This window comes from Melitaea cinxia, chromosome 7, assembly GCF_905220565.1.
Source record: "Melitaea cinxia chromosome 7, ilMelCinx1.1, whole genome shotgun sequence".
Taxonomy (NCBI): domain Eukaryota; kingdom Metazoa; phylum Arthropoda; class Insecta; order Lepidoptera; family Nymphalidae; genus Melitaea; species Melitaea cinxia.
The window spans coordinates 4,974,157-5,000,700 of record NC_059400.1 but is presented as its reverse complement, the minus strand read 5'-3'; the positions used below and the strand labels follow the sequence as shown (position 1 = coordinate 5,000,700).

Genomic DNA, 26,544 nt, shown 5'->3' with positions numbered 1-26,544 from the left:
ACTTATACCCTTTGGTTATGGTTATCATATCAAATATCCCATGCAAATATCAATGATGAATTTGACATGAATTTGACCAAATTTGACATATTCGAAAGTTAACAGGTTTGACCATGGTTTGACCCTTGGTTTAACCCAAGAAGCTTAAAATATAAGCTTCTTGGTTTGGACCCCAATGATGACCTTTCAATTTTTTGAAAAAACAAACAAATGTTGAAAATTTTTATTTACAAGTCTTTAAGTTTTTAAATTATTTACTTCTACCTTTGTTTTAGTATTTCTATTCATAAGCATGTGAACACAAAAATTTTAGTTATTAAAATCAAGCAAACGCTATAAATTTTAGCTAATCAATTAAGTATAGAGTAAATTATAAATTAAAAGGTTCATCACTTCATCATCACTTTCGCAGTCCACTGTTGGAAGGCCTCCACAAATTCGCGCCAAAAATGGCGTGAACTCATGTGTGTTGCATAAAGTCACCACGCTGGGCAGGCGGGTTGGTGACCGCAGGGTTGGCTTTGTCACACCGAAGACGCTGCTGCCCGTCTTCGGCCTGTGTATTTCAAAGCCAGCAGTTGAATGCTTATCCCGCCATCGGTCAGTTTTTTAGTTCCAACGTGGTAGTGGAACTGTGTTATCCCTTAAACCAAAAGATTAAAAAAAATAGATATATTTTCCGCTTATTCATACTTCATATTGCTTGAGCAATGAGGGAGAATGGTAGGCACTTTGTTTTTTGTTTCTTCTCTAATCAACTATGCTATATTGGCATTAGTATTAACCATTAGATCTAATAACATAGTAAACAAGATCATCTTTGAATTAAAAAAATAAATGTACTAAAATAATCCATTTAAAAATACATTTTTTTAAATTATTTTCTATGCTATAAATATGTATTTGGATAAAACAGTGATTCTTAATATCTGTACCTGTAGTCACATCACACTTCTATTCTACTTCATAGTTAAAGAAATTTGGCGGCTCAGTTTCGTTCAGCGTATTTTTGGAATTAATTGTAGGTACACAAAAACCACTAGATTTTTAGTCACAGTGTTCGAGAAACATTAACTAATTTGATCAAGTACCTACTACTCTAATTAGTACTAATCATTAGTAAGTAAAAACTATTTTAGTATTTCGTATTATCTAGCTTTAATTTAAATCCTGTGAGACAAATCATGCTTTTGTACAACAGTTTATGCAGTAAAAATATACTTTAAATTTTTTTTACTGATTACTATTCTTTTTCTTCCACAGTCATCTATCTCTTTGATTTAAAAATGTATGGCAACATTCATCTTTTGTCAAAAGTTTACTGATTTGCTTTACAATCTGTATTTCTTTCAGCTGATCAAAAATTAGTCGTGTTTTTACATCATTCGTTAGAGTGTTGCGCTTTTGCTATAAATAAAAGGAAATTGTAATAAATTAAATCAATTTAAGTTTGTTATTATGAAATTGGTTTTAAACATACTATAGCGAGTGAAGTGAATTTGTGTCTTTAGAACTAATAGAATATGGTTTAATTTTTAAAAATGAAGTGCAATCTCAGTGCTTATGATACAAAAGAAAAATCTATAAAGAGATAAAATAAAATATCATAAAAAAGACGATGGATGATGAAGAAGCAGACTTGCGGGAGCAGATTTTCCACAACAATGTTCGGGAGCAGATCGTTAGTTCATTGGTCTTAATATCTATTCGATGTTATTTTATAACAATACTTCTTTAAGTAATACGCAAATATTTCGTTGTAGATATTCCTGCTCCTGTTTATATTACTATACCTCTTCTCGTTCATGATAATCGAGAAGTTTCGTCGTCGTGATAGCGATGACTATTTCACGGCAGATGAAGATGAGGTAAAGGTATACAGAATAAGCCTATGGCTGTGCACATTCGCCTTGGCCGTGTCTCTGGGCTCGGCACTCCTGTTGCCCGTCTCGATAGTCAGCAATGAAGTGCTCATACTTTACCCAAACAGTTACTATGTCAAATGGCTCAACAGTTCTCTGATACAAGGTTTTTATAAATGTCTTTGTTAATTATAGACCTCAAGCATTCAAATCAAATCAATTTTAATACATTAGATGTTCTTATCCATTAGTTGTTAAGTAAATTATAATTTGCAGTTAAATATTGAAATTAATTTGTTATTAAAATTCAAATTATTTCTTTGTTATTCAAAAAAGTATTTAATTTTTTTTACTAGTTAATTTATGAACTAATTAATTCATTAATTTAAATGTTAAGTAAAATAGTAATGTAATATGCGTGTTACTTCATTAATATAGTGATAATTTTAGTTGTTAACTAACTTTAAATTCATTAAATATATTTTAGGTATAAAATGATTTATGTTAAACATTTTTTTACTCTTTATATATATATTTTTACATTTATCTACTATTCAAAAATTTAAACACATTAAAAAAATTGTTATTTTTATTAAAAAAAAATATAAGTAAATTCTTTATGAAACCAGATAAGCAAGTGTTGTATATAAAAAGTAGGCTAATCTTCAACAAATTTTATGACATTTCAACTGTGCCAATTTAGTAAAAAGCTAATTATGAGATTTGTTAAAAAATATGTTTTATAATAATAATTGATTTTTGTTTTAGGTTTATGGAATCACGTGTTCTTGTTTTCCAACCTGTCTCTGTTTGTATTTCTACCATTTGCATATCTATTTTCTGAATCAACCGGATTTCCTGGTTGCCGGGGTTTGAAGGGTCGTGTATATGAGACATTTATTGTCTTGGCGCTGCTCGGTGTTGTTATGCTGGGCATGGCTTATGTAATATCAGCGTGGTTGGAAGGGGATCGTTCCAGTTTAGATGCTCTTCTAAGTAAGTATATATAAATCACAATAAATAAATATAAGTAACATACACACAGGGTCATCTGGTCCTAAAGTAGGCAACTTTATGACTGTGTTATTCGTAACAGTTGCCTGATATAGCTACATTTTTAAAATATACTAAAATATAATATACTCAAACTTAATGTGGGAATATAACCTAGTACCCATGGAGCATAAAGCAAGGTAACTATATACTGTGCCAACTGTCTAGTCTATGTACATCTAAAATCATTTTTGAATTGTATTCATGACAACTGCGTAGTACACAGTGCGTACAGATTTGTATAAATAGAGCTTGAAAGTATTTTGCTCAGGTGTCAATTGATTCTATAATATGTATTTATGGATGGATGCTTTGAGTGAAAGTTTTAGGTTTAGGTTTAGTTTAACTTTCCTTCCTTTTCATGTCATTATTCCAAAAAAAAAAAAATTACACATCACTTGCACATTATGTATTAAAGTTTTATTAATGTGCTTTTATTGTATTATCAGGCACTTATTATTAAATATAAATATAAAGTTTAAACCTCATTTATTGTGATACTAGCTGTGCTCGTGACTTCGTTCGCGTGGAATTTATCAAAAAAGTTATTGTTCAGTTCGCAGAGTTATAAAATAATTAACTGTATAAAATAAAAGTAGCCTAAGTTACTTCTTACTACATCAGCTATCTTCCAGCGAAAGTCCCGTCAAAATCGGTCCAGGCGTTTCAGAGATTAGCTGGAACAAACAAACAGACAAAAATTGTAAAAAAATGTTATTTTGGTATATTTATTGTGTGTACATCCAGATGAATTTAGTAAAAAGCGGTTATTTTAATATTACACACAAACACACCAATTTCATTTATTTGTATAGATTTGGCACAAATTTTAGTAATGCTAGGATAATATTATAGTAATTTAATATAGACACAGAACAGACTATTGGGGAATTTATTCATAAAGATTATACACATCATTAAAATTTTATTTATAATTTTGATGTAACATATACAATATAATATACAATCTTCTATTAATTTTATTTTTTTATCAGATAACTGGCAAACTACAAAGTTAAATAATTTATGTAAGTAATGTGTAAATAATGAGTTATTGAAGTAATAATGCAAATAATAACAGAAACTATTAACACAACATTTGGTGTCTCATTACTAAAATAATACAATTAAAAGTGAACTGAACACTAGGCATCGGACTTTCAGCAGAAAGTGAAGTATTTACTATGCTTCACGATTTCTCACATTTTTGTTAATCACCCTTTTTACTAAATAGTAATGTTTTGGTAATTGTCATTAGATGAAATTCTAATTATGAAAAATAATTTATAATACATTTTTTCCTCAAATGTACTAAATCTAATTAATTGCGTATATTGCCATTTCAAAGGCCAATTTAATGTTTTTGCGTTTTGTTTGAATGATTGATTACTCAAGCCATCATCTACAATTCTAAATAATACTTTAACAGTGAAGCTGTATGGATTATAGTCCTTTGCCTTTCCCTATTGGGGATAAATTTTAAAACAACAACAACTTTAACAGTGAAACTTTGGTGCGAGCGACGTCGCTGCTATAGCAAGCAATCTTAAAATAAAATACCTAATAGCTCATTATAAATGTCCCACATTTAGGTATAGACTTTAGACCTCTGTAAAGTCAAGATGGCTACAACGAGCTACAACGATTTTGCATTGTGCGGTTAAAGAGGCTTTCAATATACCATTAGTTTTGCATGACATAGCTCTCACACAGGATGTAGGTCTGAGTAGGGTCAATAGAACAATGCAGCGAACGTTAACATATGCGTAGTGAACCATCTGATTGCTTTATTCGTGACTAATTGACTGTAGAGCCATGGAGTTGCGTATTGTTTCGTGGTCAATGTTTCGATCTCCTCTGCGATTGTGTAACTATTATTAAGACATATTTGCCTAAGCTTGTTTCCGTGAAAATAAGGCACGCGGAAAATGCATGTAGTTGGTTGTCTAATTAATACGATTCGTTTTGATATAAAAGGCGATTTCGATCTTGTTTGAAAGAAAGAGACGGTGATACTTTATAATTGAAGCCGATAATAATGCAATAATCACAGCACAGATTACCCGTAATGTAAAAAAATCATTGATTTATGAAGATAATTCGGTATTTTTCCATTTAAGTTGTTGATTACAATTTTTCTGTGCCGTTTCCGTCGTGCTCGTGTAACCGTCTAGAAATAAATTAACTTGTATAAAAAAATAGGTCTATTATGTTTATTTTTAGAAGCTGTTAATAGTTTTTATTTTTGTTTTGTGTGGGTAACCGATAGGAAAACGAAAAATCTTATACACTTCTTTTTTATCATATTTTCTCACCCCAGAGTACCTACCATCTAAATTTTGGAAAATAAAGTTTTTCTTATAAGTAATTAGTAGTGGCTTGTAGTATGCAATCAAATAATACCTTATTTCATTAGTTTCGACTTGATATGTGGCTAAGATACAGGCGGACAGACAAAAATAATTTTTATTTTTGGATAGTATCGACACACGTCTTCTCTAAGAATTTGAAGAACTTAGAGATGATCTGTGATTATAGTATAGCCTCGTATATATATATTTTTAAATATCTTCAATGTACAGATATGATCTATTACGGGTTTATTACTTAAAAGAAAAAACAAACACATGCACGTGCGATTTAACCGAATGCCATTATTTTTAACCGACTTCCAAAAAAGGAGGAGGTTCTTAATTCGACTGTATTTTTTTTTTGTACACATACGTTTGTTTACAAACAAACCGCGTTAATGTTATTTTTGTTTACAGATTTATGGACATATCTTCCGTTCCTGTACTCCTGCGTATCTTTCGTCGGTGTTTTGATGTTATTGGGTGAGTGTATAATGAATCACGTTCCGGAATCACCGCGCGCTGAAAATAAATTTATCATGTACACAAATAATGACCCTGATTTTTGATTTAACCGATAAGTGATTTTTGCGTAATCGTTATATATTTTCATTTATTTAGTCACGTTTTAAGATATTTTAGAACTTCTGTCTTCTAACTACAGCAAAACTTCTATATAAATACTAGCTGTTTCCGCAAACGTTGTTTTGCCATATATTTTAGTAACTCCCTTAATTCCCCCTCCCTTCTATAACTTAGGGGTATGAAAAATAGATGTTGGCCGATTCTCAGACCTACCCGATATGCTCACAAAATTTTATAAAAATCGGTACAGCCATTTCGAAGAAGTATGGTAACTAACATAGTGACACGAGAATTTTATAAATAAATATAATAATTGTGTTCGCTCGCAAACGAAAAAAAACCGACTTCAATTACATCGACGAGTAATACAACGTAGATTGACGAAAAAATAGTCAAGTAACTACGCGTTATCAAAGATTACTCAATAAGTAGTTATCAGATCTCAATAAAATTTATTCAATAATATGTGACCACACGACAAACATCAGCTTTCGATTAAATTAAAAATTATTAAAATCGACACACCCAGTAAAAAGTTATTGCGGATTTTCAAGAGTTTCCCTCGATTTCTCTGGGATCCTATCATCAGATCCTGGTTTTCTTATCATGGTACTAAACTAGTGATATCTCCTTCCCAACAAAAAAAGAATTATCAAAATCGGTACATCCAGTAGAAAGTTATGCGGTATAATACAACGTAGGTCGACGAAAAAAGCGTCAAGTAAAAACGCATTATTAGATATAACTCGAAAAGTAGTTGTTAGATCTCAAATAAATTTAAATGGGATCAATTGGCACACACCACCTTTCGATTAAAAAAAAAATGTCGAAATCGGTCCACATGGTCATAAGTTCTGATGTAACATACATTAAAAAAAAATACAGTCGAATTGAGAACCTCCTCCTTTTTTGGAAATCAGTTAAATATATGATCGAGTGGATTAACGTTATCATTTTATGTTTCGTCTATTTTTTTTATCACATTATTGTTTTAAGTAAATAAATGTAACATTAATATAAAGATTATCAGTAAGTAATATTATAATCTTTACATGATTTTACTTAGTTTCCAATTTCGTAATCACCACATATTTGAGTTATAGTCAACAAGTATATGTCCGCTGTTGTACGTCCTAAGATAGCTGGTAAAGAATGCATTTGGCATTACGGCCACATTATGTCCAATTTTAATTTATGTTTTAATCAATTTTTTGTTCATGCAATAAAACATTAATAAGTGAATAACATTTAATAGCATTATGACATTTAAATAATATTTGCATTCTAATCTTCGTCATATTCATTCATATTGTTGCGAAGAAAGTAGTTAATAAGATCGTCATGTTGGGGAAATAATTCTTTCAGTTCTTTTTTACATTCTTCGAATTTATTATCCTCTTCTAATTCTTGATAGGCTTTAGCTCTATATAGACGAGCTTTAAAGCTATTTTCGTTCAATCTTAAAGCCCATTCACAGTCGCTAAAAACCTGGAAAAGTAAAGCAAAAATATGATAGAAATAGCACTAGTTCATTCCATAATTGTATTTTTATATGTTATTTTTGATTATTTAACGACAGTGCGCAGTGGAAATTTTTGTGTATTTACAGTTTATTTTTTGTTTAATCTCTTCAATTATAAGTTATGTAATATTTTTTATAAAAACACGCCAATTTGCAAAAACGTCTGGAGCCTCTAGAGTGTAATGACCGATAATACCGGTTTTCATCTTTGTATATTGCAATTTGCTTATTTATTTTACGATTGAAAGAAATATAGTATATACAAATTCTTAAGTTACACACAAACATCTCATCGTTTTAAACCAATAAACTTCTTTTCAACTATTTCCAACAACTAAATAGGTAAATAATCACCTTTTGTTATCTTGTTCTACTTGTAGATACTAAAACATAACTGTAGTTGTATTACTTTTGGTTATCGACCAACCTGTCCTCGCTAAACCGTACACACATATTCCGTATACAATATCTATCATATGAAAATATCTCTGTTTGCCTAAGACATTGACCTCGACTAAATTACTGTTCTACGACAGTTCAACTCGTGTTAGAGTTTGAGCAACACTAATTTAATATCTGATGCACTATATATTTTTTACTTTTTTACTATCTAACTTTAATAATTTTAAATCTTTACTTATTGAAACCCATATTCTTTTTGACCGAACAGAACTAAGGTAGTCTGCAAATATACCAATTGCTAGACAAAGGACTTCTCCATATTTTAGGAATGTGATTGAAATTTAATCTTTTACGCTTTTTAGCTTAGATGTTGACGGCCAATTTCGCTAAGCAAAGATGGATATTTCTTTTAAGCAATGGTCGTTATCGGGTGTTTCAGATAACAATCGGGGTTAATGCTTAAATTGCTTTCATATATTAATATAAGCTCAAATATAAATCTTAAGGACCTAAGCGGTAATCGATCTCGCACCCGTTTAACTTTCGCAATAATACACTAGAAGACTAGACTGTTTGTCATTATGTTAGGCTTACCTTGTCAAAGTTTCCAAGTTTGATGTTAGTTAATGCGCGGTCACAATACAACATAGCGTTGTCTTTGACTTGCTCTATTGCGCGATTGTAACAAGAAAGGGCTCTGTCGTATTCGCCTCGACGAAAAGCTTTTGTAGCTTGAGTTTTTAATGTATCCGCTTTTTCTTTGCGTATCTTTCTATCTAAAGCACGACGTTCGGCATCCTTGCTTACTTCTGCCATCCACGCATCTTTGTCCACTTCTCCCTGCTATCAAAAAAGATTTAGACACTCACACTTATGTTTTTAAACATTTGTAAAATATATCGATTGGTATTTTGGTAAACTAACGTTTACAATAATCAAAACTTTAAGAATTTTAGTTGTGAAATCACAGCACAGGAGGTATCTAGGTTGGTATAGGTTTAGTTAATAGAATTTACGGAATGTTGGGCACGCGCATTTACCGTTAAAGGACTTATGCAACTTTCATAAACTTGCAGATCCATGTACTGCTTATCTAAACTTTTCTACTATAAGAAACCATATGAGATTTGTATTTTTGTCATGTCGGCGATTACTTAGAAACCTTGTGTAGTTGTACGCCTGTCTTATGATATCTTTGTAGGAAATTTCGTCTCATTTATTAACCGACTTCAAAAAAGGAGGATGTTACTCAATTCGGCCGTATGTATATATATATATATATATATATATATATATATATATATATATATATATATATATATATATATATATATATATATATATATATTAAATTTATCTTTAAATTTATATTTAATAATTTATATTTAAATTTCGTCGAGATCTGATTACAACCTTTGGAATAATATTTGATAATACGTATTTACTTGACTATTTTTTCGTCTACCTACGTTGTATTACTTGTCGATGTAATTGAAGTCGGTTTTTTTCGTTTGCCAGCAAACACAATTATTCATGATAGAAGAAGACCCTTTTTCAAACAACCTTTCTTCACTCTGACCTATATTGTTACCATAAAATTTTACGTTTACGGAACTACGATTTTGGTCTGTAGGTATTTAGGTTCATCGGACCGAAAATTTTTTGAATTTTTTTTCATAAACAAATAATTTTAAGAGAGATAATAAATGTGTTAGCTAATCCAATACGATAGAGGGGGGATAGCATCCGTGGCAATGAAATAGTCGAAAGTAGTAAAACTATCTGCTAAAAATATAGTCTCGATAACACAGCACGCGTTGGATATTATGGTATGTTGTGTGTAATACTGATGAACTCACGAGATTAGGTTTATAAATTACAAGTTAATTTGCATAGATATTGTGTGCGTAATTCTCGTAATTGTACTTCATACGTCTCATTATCTGCCTTTATTAATGTTTTAATAAATGTTACGATATTGTGGTAGATTAAATTACAATATTTAAAAAATACAAATGAAAATCAATAATATTACCTAGCTTTTTTGACTTAATTTCTTTTTTCTCGTAATAGAACACATTATAAGTTATTTATAGAGTTGCACGAGCCAAATCGCTTTCACCGACAAAAGATAACATTTGTCTTACTATTTTTATATCGAACAATCGTATGTACGTCTATTCCAAACGTGAACAGCATTATCTTGGCGTATGTTAACGTACAGATGTAGAACAATGAAATCGTTCACTAAACTTACTAATCAAATTGCAAATATAAACTCTAAATACAATACTAAACACGTACGTAACCATAGGAACGGTGACACTGATAACCATAATTAGAACGAATCGGTTATTCTTTCTATAATTACAAAATACTGTCGGTAGTTTAATGATACATTCAAAATGCTTACCACATTGTATTGTTATCAATTTTTTATCATAATATTAGTATAATATATGCAAAACTTAGTATAATCTCGTGTGCCCATTAATTGTGAGTTACATTATCGTCTTTATGCAAATTAAAAAAAACATATCGTTCTTTGAATAATAAATTGCTCTTTTATTGTCTTACTTACTGTGTCATTCTTTTCGAGTGTCTTAAATGCTTTTTGATTGATGATGGTACGATTTTCTTTAATCGTCATTTTAATGTCTTCGTCTAATATTACTTTCCCTTCGAGATACTGATCTGCTATTACTTTAGCGGCATCCGATTTGACCTTGTCACCGCTCGCCAGATCTTTAACGAGGGTCGATACTTCGCCGATTCGTTTCATAAAGTTATTCCATTCTTCATTCAATTCCATCTGTTTGTGATCTTTCAGTGCCGGGTTGGATGTTATCTTGTTGTGGTTCATTGTGTATTGTATTTTCATGCACCTGTTCGCGTAAATAATTCTGTATAGTTTGACGTATTGACTTAATCGCTTACGCGTTTTATCGTTGCCAAGGTGATTTATGGACGCGTTTTGATTGAAAAAATCTACTGGGTATTTTATCTGTATATTTTCCATAACATATTTTTGCAGCGTTTAATGTTAGTTAAATTCATCGGTTTTTATACCAATATTTTCTATGAAATCCACGCTTTGACCATCTTGTCTTTCTTTTTGTCTAAATTATGTCGCTACTGTGGGGTCATGTATAAGTATATACAGACAAACGCAAGACATATAGGAGACATTAATATTTCTATCCACCGTATATTTAGAATCAACTTTGTCTAAACCTTGTTAGCCATCTGTAAACGTACTTTTAATCTTTATCGTAACATAAATAAACGTACGAAAACTTCCTCGCACGTAGCATCGAGTGAAATGGACTTCTCTCGTCTCTCGTGTAAGGCAATGTCATATGCAATTACTAATTACATCATTTATACTCGTGTCAAAAATACAAATCACTTGATATATAATGTATTCGTTGATGATATATTATGTATTAGTTTATTCTGCATTGTGTTTGCACAGCTGTTGAAGTTAGAGTATTTATATGTTAGTTAAACGCATAGATGAGTATTTTCGTTCTTTACAGGTAATGTTTTGTTGCTTTTGACTTGTTATAATCTACTCGTATAACTTTACCCTCGTAAGAGAAAATTAATATATCAGTTAAGTGCGTAGGTAGGTACTAACGTATTTTATAGACAATGTATTGTTATTTTCGACTAGCTATCCGTGCCTTTACTCTCGTAAATCTATTCCCTCGAATAGTCTCTATATTTATTGGATAAAAGTAGCGCTCGAATAATAATCATTAGTGGGTTATTATACAGATATTTTGAGTGGTCCATAATATGTTTACTATTGTCGCGTCCTCGACACGGCATTAAGACACTACTAGTAGCAGTTAAATATAAGAGCCTTTTTTACTTATTTTTTAATAATTAAAAGACTCGCACAAAATTACTCAATTATAATATTTTTTTTAAGTTAAAGGTTATATATAACCTTGATTTATTGCGAATTATTTATTTTTTAAATTTTATCGGGTTTTTAAAGTAAAAACATGTTATAGAGTTAGTTATACATTTTAGTTCTACAAGTAAAGTGAATTTATTCTGTAAAAAATAAATTATGTCTTAGATAAGTAGCTACTTTATTATCTGCAATTTTAGGTACTTTAAAGTATGGTCTTTTACACTTTCTATTCAAGCCAATTTTGAACACTGTCTGGAGGTTGAAGTAAGTATAAAAATTACATTAAAATGAAAGTATTAGTTACAAGTGTCGTATTTTTACTAAACTTGATACTTATAAAGACCTTATACGCGTCACTGTTTGTCACTTTTAAGTAACAATAACTGCTTAGGTATTACGAAATTATATGTATTGTTATCTTTTAAGGCCGAGCACAATAAAGCATAGGAACCTGTTTCTGAAAGAATAATTAACCGTTTCATGGCTTATTCCTATGCTGAGCTTATAGCTGTGGACTTGGGTTTGGTCCGTGTTATTGACTAACTCTTTTGTAAGCTATACAAATGGTGGTCTTGATTTTGGCGTTTGTGTTTTTTTTATTACAAGGCCTTTGACACAATATTTCACCCTACTGGTGGCCGTTGTATGTAACTCAAAATAGGGGTCATATTTTTATATTTTATTTAAATAAGGTTGCGTTTCCCTTGAATACCCCTTAAACCGCAACGTAAAACCTCGTCGACTTTGTTTAGCGGTACTTCGTATCTGATATGTAGGTCAAGTGATTATAGCGACGACATTTGCGTACAATATTACAAAAATACGACTAAATTAATGAAATAATTGTAAGAAACAGATGTGCCCGGTTTGAATAAGTTCTACAAGTATCCCTAAATGAAATAAATACAGAAAAATACAAAAAACCGCAGAATACTACAAATGTTTTTGAATAATGAACATAATGATCCGGGAACCAGGTACAAATTCGATCAATTATTTCTTCTCGAGCGAAACATCGTAAAATGCATTAGGGATTTATATTATAAATATTCGCGACCGTCAGCTGCGACTCCGTGGGAGGGGCAGGTAGTGGTAACCTCTTACGTATGGAGAAAAAAAAAGTTTTTTTTTGTCATTTCCTCCCACTTTAAATTTGTCAGATTATAGTTTACCTAATATATTGAAGGAAAAATAAAGTCTGCTGACCATAACATGGTAGTTTATACGTCAGCTGGCTGCTTGAACATAAAAAAAAATATTTTTTTTTTTCAATCATTTCCTCTCAACTAAAAATTTACGGGCTGATAGTTTATATGCTACTATAAATGAAAATTAATGTTAGCTTGCTGTATCTCAGTGGAAAGTTTGTCAGGTGGTAGCAGCATCTGTCACCTCCTGAATCTGACTAGCTGACGACTCTTCCCTTGAATTCCCCATTTTACGGATTTTTGATTGGAAGAGACTTGGTCATAAAAATCTGTCACTGGCTCCCGGACTATAACAGGGTGTATGATAATAACTACTTTCAGTATATGTTCTTAGACCTCATCATTTTGTCCTCAGACATAAAACCGGTTTGTAAATATTATCAGATTGATGAGATAAATTAATTAAAATATCTTTTTTTACAGTTTTCACGCCATTGGGTTTTGTGAGGTTATTCGGTGTCGTCGGCGGCGTGCTCGTGAAGCCTCAGTTTCTACGGGATCTCAATGAGGAATACTACGTGTACTCGTTCGAGGAGGAGACGATTAGGCGACGTATCAACACTTCGTTATCCACAGGTGAGATTAACAGGAATAATAAAAAATACCAGTCTATAAAAATATGTCTCATAGCAAACAAACAAAAAAAAACTAAATAGTTAAACAAAAATAAAATAACATTCATGACAACAGGATGTGACGTAATAATATTTAATCTGATTATAAAATAAATAAAAAACAAAATATTGTTTTAGTGTAACAGTTATTATTGCGTTTCTACGATACATCCGGCTAGTGTTCTAAAGTCTACTCCAAACTATAGTCTATCTTTTTACAAAATTTGATTCAGATCTTTTATCTATTTTGGCGTGAGCAAATTTGTATCTAAACTTTCGCATATATGGCACTTTTACTACTACACACTGGTTATTATTATTATTACTATTTTCGTAGGGTATACGGTTTTTTTAAAGTAATTTTGTTATAAGTTGTGATTAAATAAAAATCATTTAATTTTTTCTCGCATATAGCGAAATCTTCAGATAATTATTAGGTATTTCAATACTTGAAATGTAAGGTATCGAGAAAATACACAATATCGATGTAAAGACAAAGATTTAATTTTAGAAGTCGTCTGTCTGGTTTTGCACGTTCGGTACCATCATACAAAAAATGTCAAAACATTTTTTTTTTTATTAAAATTTACGTGGAAGATACGAAAATCTGTTGAAAAGCTTTTAATGATTATATTTCATTTTATTTTTATATTTTTTTACTTCTGCCTATTTTGCAGTCTGGATCGCCCCAAGTTCGCGCCAGACATCCCGATTTCCCGTTAGATATAAGTAATTATTATACATTATATAAAACTCAAATTATAAACATCATAAATTTAAATGTTATAAATTTGTATTTAATTATGTTGTGGTTAAATTAAGCGTTTAATTATGATGTATAATGTTAATGACAAATAAAGTTAATTAACATAGTCTGGAAATGTGTATAGCTAAAAATTATAATAGTTATTATTAAATATTTTACCAAGTGTTATTTAGATTAGCGAACTAGAAACTTAAAATTTATCTTTTTTGCTGGCGCAACAAAAAAAACTTGAGAATTACGAATACCTATAGTCGTAGGAATTGTCTCAAACTCTTAATGTTAAAAAATAAATTATATGTAATAGCCGTTTCTTAAAACATAGACATTAAACAGAGACCCTTTTTTATCAACAATTTGTTTATAATATACAAGTATAAAGTAGCAGATAAATAGTATTCAAATTATCTACATAACGTCGTTCGTGTTGACCTTCATTGTTGTGTTGATCTCGACTCGTGGTAAATAAATGAATATAACTAGTATGACGCGATTAGGATGTCTCGTGAAACTTTATTATGGAAGGCTAAATTTTTTATTAAGTGCCATTATATGAACTTTAGTGTCGGTAAGTTGGGTTTTACTTCCTGAAGATTATTGAATGATGTAATTTTTGGTTTTGATTATGATTATGTTGACGAGTTGTTGTTGTAGTAACTGCAACTGGCCGTAGCTTTGATGGTATCAGTTTCGATCCCCGCTCAAACCAAATGTTGGTTAGGCCAATTTTCTCCAAACTAAGGGTAACGAATTCCCAACCAACCCGTGGGACGCGAGTAGTATTGCGTGGGCTCTGAAATATAAGACTGACAGCCAAGTCAAAAGAATCACTAATATGGGTCACAACAAAAAGGGGTCTCTCTCGTTTAAAATAGCCACGAAGCGGCTTAAAATTAGATTTTTTTTTGGGTCCCGGTACCTTTAGTACCTCAGGTACCATCTATATAAGGTATACAGTTGTTTGTATTGGTGTGGGCTTAGTTTGAATGTTATACATATATCCGGACCTAAACCGCAAAGTGTTAGTTTTTTCATAGAATCGATTTATAATTATGTTCTATAAAACATGCTAAAGTAATTTTGTTTAAAACAAAATGTGTAAATTCTATATCTTATCAGTCAGTAATGTCTATCGAAAAGCGTAAAGAAATGTGGATTAGGATGCAATGTGCAAGTACATATAATATCAAAGATAAATACTATAACAGTAACAATTTACGAGCATGTGAAAATTGTATCTTCTACAATTTTACACTAATATTACAGAACCAAGGAGTTTATAATTATTAATTGTACAGGCTAATTATTGTTGTATAGCCCCTTTATCGAGGACGGCTATAGGCTAAGGACATAGGCCATAAAATAGCACGCTACGACCAAACCATCGATCGTCATCAAAATTTATTCCTTTTTATAGAATTTACTTAGTCTTGATATACGAGCTACTCTGGCAACGTACTTCTGCATACCCGTCCAGTACTATTTTTATGTAGCTCTAAAAAAAAACGATAAAGTGAAATATTAATACTAACTTCCGCATACAGCTAAAGAACCCCATGTAGAAACGAATTCTTTTAACGGTTTTTATTGTAAATTATACCCGTGCTTACGCGCTCACGAAAGGTGTCATGCGGAACGAATCTGAAAGTGACTTGTCTGTTTATTCATCATTACAGCCTATACAGTTCACTGCTGGACATAGGCCTCCACAAGTTCACGCCAGAAATAGCGCGAACTCATGTGTTTTGCCCATAGTCACCACGCTGGGCAGGCGGGTTGGTGACCGCAGAGCTGGCTTTGTCGCACCGAAGACGCTGCTGCCCGTCTTCGGCCTGTGTATTTCAAAGCCAGCAGTTGGATGGTTATACCGCCACCGGCCGGCTTTTTAAGTTCCAAGGTGGTTGCGGAACTGTGTTATCCCTTAGTCACCTCTTACGACACCCACGGGAAGAGAGGGGGTAGCTATATTCTTTAGTACCGTAGCCACACAGTAGTAGTAGTTGTCTGTTTATTATTTTAAAAAAATTCACGTGGATCGTGATCTATTACACCTACAGAACCTCCCAATTAAAGGAACGCAGTAAGGAATCGAACACCCTGCATATCAAGACTATTTAATGTTTGTGTTATTGTTTTAAGTAGTTTTTTTTTATATATATAATTGACTAACACTCAACAGAATAGTCAAAATCAAAATTACTTTATTCAAGGTAGGCTTCAAAAGCACTTTTGAATCGTCATTTTACATATTAAAACTATATCAGTTATAATTAATTAATTTTAGTTAACATTGAAGCTGCCACCGATACGGAATGTAGGTTCTGCAGAGAAGAATTGGCTACAAACTCTACATTTATTTAGTTTTGTAGGTAGTGGTATGACACTACAAATAACCTCTACAATCATCTGTATGGTCTTACGTCTTATGATGAGCCACATACCCACCATACCCACAGCGCGAAACAAGTTCAAGTTCACAATATTGACTAATTGTATACGCATTCAGTTTCGTATTAATTAGTCGAAATATTTCCGTTATCGCAAAGGATATAAATAACTTTAATATAATAATAGTTTTTAGCCTTTTAGGGGCTTTGTTCGTAGTCTACAATGTTTAAACAAAATTTACGAGTATGTAGTTTAAAAACAATGCACCAAGAGATATTAAGTGTTGAATAATGTATGTCAGAAACTGCTTTTAATTATTCTAACATACTGAATTAATTTTTATAATTAAATGAATAATTTTTTATATTAATATACTGAAATAATTACGAGTAAATATACTGATCGGTGAGGCTAAGCCAGTCCTGCGGTCACCAAACCGCCTGCCCAGCGTGGTGACAATGGACAAAACGCATATGTTCACGTTATTTTTGGCGTGGACTTGGGGAGGCCTATGTTCAGCAGTGGACTACGATAGGCTGAAGTGATGATGATGATGAATATACGAATTAAATGACAATAACTCCTCACGGTTGAGCGCTTACAGACAACAAGGTATCTTTCTCGATGTTGCAGAAGGGTTGGAGCTTAAGCCATTACGTAGCTAACTGCTGCGGGTTGGCGGATAATTTACCTTACCACGAATAAAGATCGTAATCAGGTTTCTATGACATCAAATCGCAAATCGGTCAGCTTTACGATCAATGTAAAATAAATATTTACAATTATTAGGTACTTACAAAAAAAATCGAAATGCAAATATTATAATTCTTTGTCCAACTCTCTTAGATCAGAGTTTGTAAAACAACGGTCTATTGTTATATGTATTTATAAGAAGACTCACGCTGGCGATGGCGGCTCCGTCTGCGTGGATTACAAGATTTTGGCTGTTGCGCGTTCCTCCGTTTAAATTTCTTATGTCACTCAGTGATAAGATAGCATTCTATTAGTGAAAGAATTTTTAAAATCGGTATTACCATGCTAATTTTAATCCGTTCCAAATTAACAAAAAAATTATTCCTGTAGTCTTAACCAATATTTATTTAAATGATTACTTAATAATTATTTTTCAATAGCAGCACTATGCTTAACACTACAAGTCTCAAGTCTTTATATTACAATAAGTTAACCGCGTTAATTGGTACTATAATAATTAACCGGTATATTCAAATATTTTATAAATGCAAAATTCGCAAGAATATTTGTTATTCTTTCATCACTGAATCAACTCAATAAAACTGGCATCTGCATAGCTCGAAATTCAGGATAAAACATAAGCTACTTTTATCTCCATATTCCCACGGAATAGGAAGTTACGCAGGTAAAACCGCTTGGGGTAGCTAGTTTCATAATCAATATTCGGTTCAAATATATTTTTTAATATATCCAAAAAATATAACAATATATATATAAAACACATAAAGGAATAGCTTATATTATATTGCAAGCTTCATCCTAAAAGCTTAAATAATTTCTAAAGTATTTTTTATACTTTTTACAGGCGTTTGCTACATATCACCTGAGCCGACGTACCCCGATCGTGGTGACATATCAGCGCCTGCGAACCCTAACGTCTCTATGTCGAAGGGAAGTAAGAACCCCTCACCTGAAGGCAAAGAGACTCCTCTATTGAGACTAAGGAATGGTGCTTTACAAGCCGGACTTAACGAGAGATTACAAAAAGTTGTTGCTATGAGAAAGGTTTGTATCCTAATTAATCATAAATTTAAATATATTTACCTCAAAAGTTGATAAATTCAAATATGGTTTACTTTGTGTGTTTATAGCTTACCGTTTTGCTAGCTGTATGGCTATTTTTATTTTGTCTTGAATTAATATAATTACTGATTCTTTTTTCCAAATACAAAAATTGTTGTTGACTCCAAAATATAATAAAATGAATCTAGAAAATATTAAGAATAATAAAAAAAGAATAATATATATGTCATATTTTCTGTACGTCCGATTCGCACTTGACCTATTTTTTTATCTTTGTAATTGAAACGTGTTTTTAAAAAAATTTATATGTACAACTAAAGCTATAGTAACATATTATCATGAATGTTTCCAAATACATTTGAATCGATTAAAATTACAGATAAGATTCAAATTATGTACTTTTTAACCGAGTTCTTAATAAAACTATTTCTTATATGTTACCTCATAACTTTACTGAGTGTACCGATTTTACGTTTCATTTTGTAATCGAAAGCTAGTATTTTGTTGTGTGGTCACATTTAAATTTGATCGAAACAGGACAAATATTTTTTGAGTTTTTCCTAATAATGCGTATTCGATGTCCATTTTTTTTCACATGTGAGCATAATTATGTAAATAATTATGTTAAAACTCGAAACATACCTGTATAATTTGTTATAATTTCTCTGTATCTTCGCGTAGTCGGTTTTTATCATCCGCAGATAATCAATTAGACCGATAACAGACGATTATTTCTGTCTCAAACACGGAACTTAATCGATTACACATTCATTTAATGCTCGTGGAAGTTTTTTTTATAATATAGTATTGATTGTAGATAGAGATCTTCAATTGGTATAGTATGAATTATATATTTTGTTGCTTATATTGTATTGGTCTTGCTGTGTGGCTACGGCAGTATAGAATATATAGTCACTCTCTTTCCGTGGGTGATGTAAAAGACGACTAAAAGATAAGAAAGTTTCTAAATTGGCTTGGAAGTGTAGAAGACGACCGATGGCGAGATATCCATCCAACTGCTGGTTTTCAAATACACAAACCGGAAACGGGTAACAGCGTCTACGGTGTAATAATGCCCTACGGTCATTAATCCACCTGCCCAGCGTGGTGACTATGGGCAAAATTCAGTAAATTAATACAGAAGCTATTGTATATTAATTTTTTCTTCAAATAATTTACTATGGATTTATTAATATCAATTTGAATAATTAAAAATCAATCATTTTTTGGTAGTATTGGGTAAACCACTGTCAAACACGGCTTTTCGAAGAGTGTACAACAATGTTCGACAGTGTCGTTTATGGAAAACGCTTTGTCAAACGCTGCATTAATGGGGGGACAAATGGACTTGACTGCTTTTAAAAATTACCTTATACAAGTTAATTATGTGTAATTCTACATAGTAACCGCTATCATTACGTCACGTCTATTACGCTACGATTTTCTGGAAGAGACAGCTCTTCTAGCGTTAAGACCGATTTTGTGAAATTTTATATATTTTTTTATTAATTTTTAATATTAGTCTCTTTTTTTTATTGTATTATTATTCATATTTTAAAGGAAGTGGAACATCAACGGAAAACCTCGTCCCTGCAGCGGAATGTGGTGTATCCACTAGCGATGCTACTGTTACTGGCGCTAACTACTATAACGGTTCTGATGGTGCTGCAGAATATTCTGGAACTGCTGATTGGGATCAAGGCCTTGCCACTTAGCACCCGGGTAAGTTATCCAAATAAATAAAATTTCTATTACGTTGTCAATTTCTGTATGAATATAATAACTATAATATACATTCATGTACTTTTGTAATTTTTGGATCTAAGCTTACATAATCGGAAAAAATTTCAGCAATTCACACTGGGAATCGCGTCGCTGTCAAAGCTGGGTTGGGCGGGCGCGACGCTGGAGGCGTTCCTCATCCTGTACCTGCACGCGGCCTCGCTGACGGGGCTCGCGACGCCGATGCGCGCGCTCCGCATGCTGCCGCGCGTGCGCCGCACGCCGCTCGCGCGCATCATCGCCGTCTGCGCGCTGCTGCTCGCGCACTCCACCGCGCAGCCGCTGCTCGTCAAGATACTAGGTGCGGCGACCTGTCCTCTCCGCCCCACTACATGTAGCTAGGTGCGCGCGCCGCACGCCGCTCGCGCGCATCATCGCCGTCTGCGCGCTGCTGCTCGCGCACTCCACCGCGCAGCCGCTGCTCGTCAAGATACTAGGTGCGGCGACCTGTCCTCTCCGCCCCACTACATGTAGCTAGGTGCGCGCGCCGCACGCCGCTCGCGCGCATCATCGCCGTCTGCGCGCTGCTGCTCGCGCACTCCACCGCGCAGCCGCTGCTCGTCAAGATACTAGGTGCGGCGACCTGTCCTCTCCGCCCCACTACATGTAGCTAGGTGCGCGCGCCGCACGCCGCTCGCGCGCATCATCGCCGTCTGCGCGCTGCTGCTCGCGCACTCCACCGCGCAGCCGCTGCTCGTCAAGATACTAGGTGCGGCGACCTGTCCTCTCCGCCCCACTACATGTAGCTAGGTGCGCGCGCCGCACGCCGCTCGCGCGCATCATCGCCGTCTGCGCGCTGCTGCTCGCGCACTCCACCGCGCAGCCGCTGCTCGTCAAGATACTAGGTGCGGCGACCTGTCCTCTCCGCCCCACTACATGTAGCTAGGTGCGCGCGCCGCACGCCGCTCGCGCGCATCATCGCCGTCTGCGCGCTGCTGCTCGCGCACTCCACCGCGCAGCCGCTGCTCGTCAAGATACTAGGTGCGGCGACCTGTCCTCTCCGCCCCACTACATGTAGCTAGGTGCGCGCGCCGCACGCCGCTCGCGCGCATCATCGCCGTCTGCGCGCTGCTGCTCGCGCACTCCACCGCGCAGCCGCTGCTCGTCAAGATACTAGGTGCGGCGACCTGTCCTCTCCGCCCCACTACATGTAGCTAGGTGCGCGCGCCGCACGCCACGCACTACATGTTGTGAGATGTAGCTGTCGCATTATCGCTATCTCAAACTCAAAATACTAGGTATGGTTATTGCCATGGACGTTGAAAGCTGACCTCCCAACTTTACTCCAATATTGCTGAACCAAGCTATTTTAAAGCAGGATATCCTTAATGTAATTTCCTTACATCAAGATCTAACTAGATCTATCAATATGATGTGAAAAAAAATTAGTTGTAAAAATATTCAAAAAGCTCTTTTATTGACAAAAATATAAAACTGTAAAACATTTTTCAACGCGCATTAAAACAGATCACTGAACAGAAATGTGAATCTCGTAACAGGCATAACGAACTTCGACCTGCTAGGCGAGTTTGGGCGCATCGAGTGGCTCGGTAACTTCAAGCTGGTGCTGCTGTACAACGCGATATTCGCGGCCACCGTGACGCTCTGCCTCGCCAGCAAGTTCACGGCGAGTGTTCGTCGCGAGCTCTACAACAGGTTGGTTGAGAACGTGAACACCGTCGCGCACTGCGTCTCTTTCCTCAACAACTGACCCTGCAAACGCTATTGTATTCACTCCTGGGAGGTACTGGTACCTTGAGGGTAATAAGAGACTATGCCGATCTCTGCTCTGTGTTTGCTAAAGTATTCTCAATTAGGGAGTAATTGGTGCAGTTGCATTATTATTATCAGTCAGACATATTTGCCTAATCGTGAATATTCTAAACAATGACCGGGCAGTCGCTCTTGTTATATTGAATCTTGCGATGTATCGATGCTCTAAGACTTGTTTAACATACCAATCACGGTTCGTTCCTTGATCTATTTCTGTTAGCTAAACTTCTTGACTGAAAAGCTATAAAAGAAGGATATTATTACTAATGTCTTGTCAAGACTAGTAGCAATAATATCCTTTCAAAAATTTTAAAGTTTTTTTTTTCTAAATTTTCCATATGATCAAAAGATTAGTGAAAAATATGAAGTTCGTACAATGTGGTTTTTTCCTCAGTACTCGTTAGTCACTCGTCGATCCGTCAAAGTGAGCTCTGGTCTAAATATTAAATTTTCGCCTCCATCGTTAGTTTGATGGCTATATAATTCGAAGATTGAGATCCAGACGTAGAACGAACTGTGATTGAAGTAAAGTTCGGCACTTATGTGGCAAGGAAATGTCTTCAAATAATGCAGTTTACATATTAAATTTCTATTAGAAAAAGACGATTAGTGCTAGAAAAAAAGCGAGTTAATCATGAAATTTCCAAGTATAAAAATAGTATATTAAAAAATTATTATTAATGAAATTAAAAACATAAAAAAAGTTAGCTTACCAGAATAATCGTTAAATTTGCCCTACAAATAAATGAAAAGTAATAATAAAATAGTATAAGGTTTTTCTGAAAATAAATATGTAAAAAAACTCAATTAGGAAATTATCTTAAAAACGATATAATTTCGACCTATTAAAATAAGCTTATCACTGTGTAGCTGTGTACCTCCCAGGAAATTAATTCGTGCCGTAATTGACCAATTAATTTCCTTTTTTTTATGTCAGATGAGATTTTTAGTGTTTTAAATATGATAGTGTAATGCATAGGACTTTTTTAATGCATTATATGAATTCGAATTTAAATAATATTATATTTATTGTATTGTGTGATATATGTATGTAGTTTTAAAAATATCTTTAATGTAAATTGCCATGTTTGATATCACAAATATTATTATATTCTAGGACTAATTATTGGCCTTACCTAGGGGTAAGATTACTCTATGTAGTGTTAATAATGTTTGAAATTAAATATAATAAAAATAGTAAAATAAAATAAAATTGATAACCGATATATCAATTTACTTAGTTATCAATTTCCAATTAATATGCATTTATTTTTTATATTTCAAAATTAATGTGCTATAATTACAATTTAATTAATTCTGACATTTAAGTTTGTAATGAATGTTCTTGAGGAAGGATTGCAGATCTTAATATTGAATTGATTTATTTTAACTAATGAGACTGAATTTGTTAACTATTGTATGAATTAATTTTGGTAGATTATTTTATTATTTCTGAAAAGTGCAGGTTAAAATGTGACCTACTTTGATAATTTGGTATTAAATTGTATTAGGGTGTGATTGTAAATTGTAAGAATGTTTAGTACTCTTTGATTATAAGGACTTTTGTGTTTGTAAGCATTTAAAATTATATTGTCACAAAAAAAAAGACATTTCAAGACTGTTTAGTTAAGGTACATAGCTGTGTTTTTAATGTGGTTACACTTGATCAAAATGCAAATTGATAAAATATTTTAATGTAAATTTGTTAAAATATTTGTCAAGGTATTGTGACCTCGATTATTTAACTTCTTTGCTCAAATTTTTACTGATAAAAAATCTGTTCGGGAATATGTATTGTATGCACTAAAATCATAAACAATCCCTATAAATTTGTCTGGTTGTGTGTGTATTGATCAAATGTTTGGTAATTTTTCTGACCTGCAATAGCGATAAGAATAGAATTGTTTGTGTTGTGAAATTATATCCTAGAGGCTTATTTATCTGTCTAGTCGTATCGGATCTCTAACGTTGCAGGTCGGCTGCAGGTCAAAGCACAATCACCGAAACTGCCATCATCACTAACTTATTAACATTTGTTTCATTTGCAAACATTTTGTTATTAATAAATAACATTGTTAATTATAAAACTCATATAAATGTAAAGTAACCCATAGTATGTATGAAGTTCTTGACGTTTGAAATTTTAAACTTGTAGATAATTTTCAATAACCGACAAATATAAATATCAAATAGAGAATAAACTGTAATAACTGTTGAAAATTATTTGACATATTAAAACATTACCAATTCTACTTTATATAACATTTATGTGATAACAGTGCTTGTGTTTTATTTGTGCAGCGATTTCTCAGTATTTACACTAAGTTCAAATGTAAAAAAATTCGAGGTGCTGTCATTGTCTACTAATTATGAAATAGGTTGCAGGATAAGGTGTTAAAACGTTAGTATATTGCTTGTAACTCTTATGTGTAGATCTTTATTTTAGTCAATATATCATTATTCTCATGTTAGTTTTATACATTTTGTATTAACTGTACCAAACGTTGAGATTGCATTTGAAAAATATATAGAAAAAATATTAAATGATTTTTATTTTCACCCAATATGTTTGTTGTTTATTATTTTATTGAACTTAACATGTTACACTAATGTGTGGGACAACAAATTTTAAGCTTTCTCTGTAGGCAATGCTGGTAACATCTAAGTAAATAGTTCGTTATTAACCTTCATAAGAAAATATGCTTTACAAATTGCTTTTATCAACAACTCATATGCATTTACATTGTCTTGCTTTTAAACATTACTTTCAAATTTGTCTTGTAGCAACGTAATTTAGCGTAATTACACTTGCACTTATCAGTACAAAGTATTCAGTCTCATTTGTTACTTTTTGTTACTAAAACATATAATTCTATTTCTCTTGTAAACAGATTTAAATGGGTCGCAGATAATTTTACAATACCTGAAGATTTATCAATACCAAAAATTCCTACTGTTGGAACTCGGGTGTCTGTGGACAGAACAGTTATTGTCACGGAGAAGACTGAATCTAATGATAACTCTCATTTAAAGACAGAGTAAGGTAAGTTATACAAATTTGCATATTTTAGGTATAAATAAAGCAAATTATGATAAAGATGTATATTTGTAACATAAGTGTGTTAAGCTTATAATTTTTAATGAAGACAAAATGTATAACAAAAATATGGAATATAATTTTTAAATTTTAACATTGACCATGTATAAAAATGTCTTATATTTTTATTAATAAAATCATTGTTTAAGGTAAATATATTATTAATAATATAAACTATAATGTTGTTGTGAGACTGATACTATGTTTACTTTTTGCTAATACTAATCATCAAATAAATATTATTTCATAAATCAACAAAATTTATAAATGGATATTGTAAAATCTGTGATTTCAATGACATTTTTTAAACTTTATAAATAATTATTATTATTAAAAAATGAATGTGCCTAAAATAGATCTGATGTTATGAAAGGAATGTAATTTGTTTTAACTAAATAAAATAGATAAAAATTATTCTTTAGGTATTTTATTTTCACATTGATCGCCTACTTGGGAAACTTCCATATAATGTTTACCACATCTTCTGCCTTGAGCTTTAAGAATGAGTCTGTGTGGATTATTTCTTACAACTTCTAAGCTTTCATTATTGTTTAACCCAAAAATAAACCCAAGATTGATAACATCATAGATTCCCCGAACTTGAGTGTTGTCTTTTGCTCCGCTGGTAATTATTATATTCTTAGATTTGCCAACAGCATGATAGAGGTGAGAAGTTGTGATAATGTTTCTTCTTGAGGTTGAGTCTCGTATTGCAGGTGAATACATTATTTCAAAGAAAATTCCACGCTCCACTGCTTGTCTGTATAATTTACGACTAACTTTAAAAGGGATTCTTGTCAGAGGATCAAATGTTATTACATCTGTATCCAGGGTTCCACAAGCATACTGAAAAGCTTGTAACGTTTTAGGTAAAACAGCTACAATATCATATTTTTTAAGATTTTCTGATTGATTTAACTTACTACATATGCTAGAATCTGAGAATTCTATAGTTACTCTTTGTAAAATTTTTAGTTTTGTATTATTTTTCACCTTGTCTGGTATTTCGAGAGGTGGTGGTATATGATCTTTCTTATCCTTGGGGTCATTTTTCTTTTTTTTCTTCTTAGGTTCCTCGACGTTCACTTCTTCGACGTGTGTATTTATAGCAACTGTTTGGAATCCTTGTTTTTCAATAAAGCTCAACGTGTTAATATCATACATTTTGTCTATATTTAAATCACAAAAACCGGCGTATTGTGTAGTATCCATTTTTTTTCGAAAATAGTAATGACTTCTAGGTTATGTCTTCATATTACCAATGTTGCAGTTTCATGAAAGACTAAGGTAAATTTAACGATGAGTTTGATTTTTTTAACACTAAACACAATAAATTCAGTAGAATAAATACTGATAAATAGTTTTGTGTAAATACTAAACCGCATACATTAGCATTTGTTTATAAATGTCTAGTGTCGAATAACGACTGTCAATGACTTCATT

The 26,544-nt window shown here is 32.8% G+C and overlaps 3 protein-coding genes across 4 annotated transcripts; 1 reads left to right on the top strand and 2 right to left on the bottom strand.

Annotated features, from left to right (window-relative positions):
- The first annotated feature begins 1,587 nt into the window (after window positions 1-1,587).
- LOC123655239 (protein Lilipod) lies at window positions 1,588-25,515 on the top strand. The gene is made up of 10 exons (XM_045591063.1): window positions 1,588-1,681; window positions 1,764-2,028; window positions 2,631-2,858; window positions 5,684-5,749; window positions 13,332-13,484; window positions 18,232-18,431; window positions 20,010-20,171; window positions 20,301-20,532; window positions 21,731-21,887; window positions 24,896-25,515. Exons 1-10 carry the CDS (start codon window positions 1,619-1,621, stop codon window positions 25,044-25,046), a joined length of 1,677 nt encoding a protein of 558 aa, XP_045447019.1. The 5' UTR covers window positions 1,588-1,618; the 3' UTR covers window positions 25,047-25,515.
- Window positions 7,086-10,716, bottom strand: LOC123655240 (tetratricopeptide repeat protein 12). Its single transcript, XM_045591064.1, has 3 exons — window positions 10,357-10,716; window positions 8,370-8,618; window positions 7,086-7,339 (listed from the first exon to the last, which is right to left on the bottom strand). Exons 1-3 carry the CDS (start codon window positions 10,654-10,656, stop codon window positions 7,136-7,138), a joined length of 753 nt encoding a protein of 250 aa, XP_045447020.1. The 5' UTR covers window positions 10,657-10,716; the 3' UTR covers window positions 7,086-7,135.
- Window positions 25,511-26,544, bottom strand: LOC123655241 (ribonuclease P protein subunit p30). Of its 2 annotated transcripts, XM_045591066.1 has the most exons (2): window positions 26,095-26,544; window positions 25,511-25,947 (listed from the first exon to the last, which is right to left on the bottom strand). In XM_045591066.1, the coding sequence occupies exons 1-2, from the start codon at window positions 26,311-26,313 to the stop codon at window positions 25,513-25,515; spliced, it is 654 nt and encodes a 217-aa protein (XP_045447022.1). In that variant the 5' UTR covers window positions 26,314-26,544; the 3' UTR covers window positions 25,511-25,512. The 2 variants fall into 2 exon arrangements, with proteins under 2 accessions (XP_045447022.1, XP_045447021.1); XM_045591065.1 differs by having other exon boundaries at window positions 25,511-26,544.

Coding starts and splice junctions, on each gene's coding strand:
- LOC123655240 (XM_045591064.1), bottom strand. CDS start 10,656: ATGAAAATACAATACACAATGAACCACAACAAGATAACATCCAACCCG. Junction 8,619..10,356: donor CACTCGAAAAGAATGACACA/GTAAGTAAGACA, acceptor CTTTTTTGATAG/CAGGGAGAAGTGGACAAAGA. Junction 7,340..8,369: donor AACTTGGAAACTTTGACAAG/GTAAGCCTAACA, acceptor TTACTTTTCCAG/GTTTTTAGCGACTGTGAATG.
- LOC123655239 (XM_045591063.1), top strand. CDS start 1,619: ATGGATGATGAAGAAGCAGACTTGCGGGAGCAGATTTTCCACAACAAT. Junction 13,485..18,231: donor CAACACTTCGTTATCCACAG/GTGAGATTAACA, acceptor TACTTTTTACAG/GCGTTTGCTACATATCACCT. Junction 20,172..20,300: donor CCTTGCCACTTAGCACCCGG/GTAAGTTATCCA, acceptor AAAAAATTTCAG/CAATTCACACTGGGAATCGC.
- LOC123655241 (XM_045591065.1), bottom strand. CDS start 26,313: ATGGATACTACACAATACGCCGGTTTTTGTGATTTAAATATAGACAAA.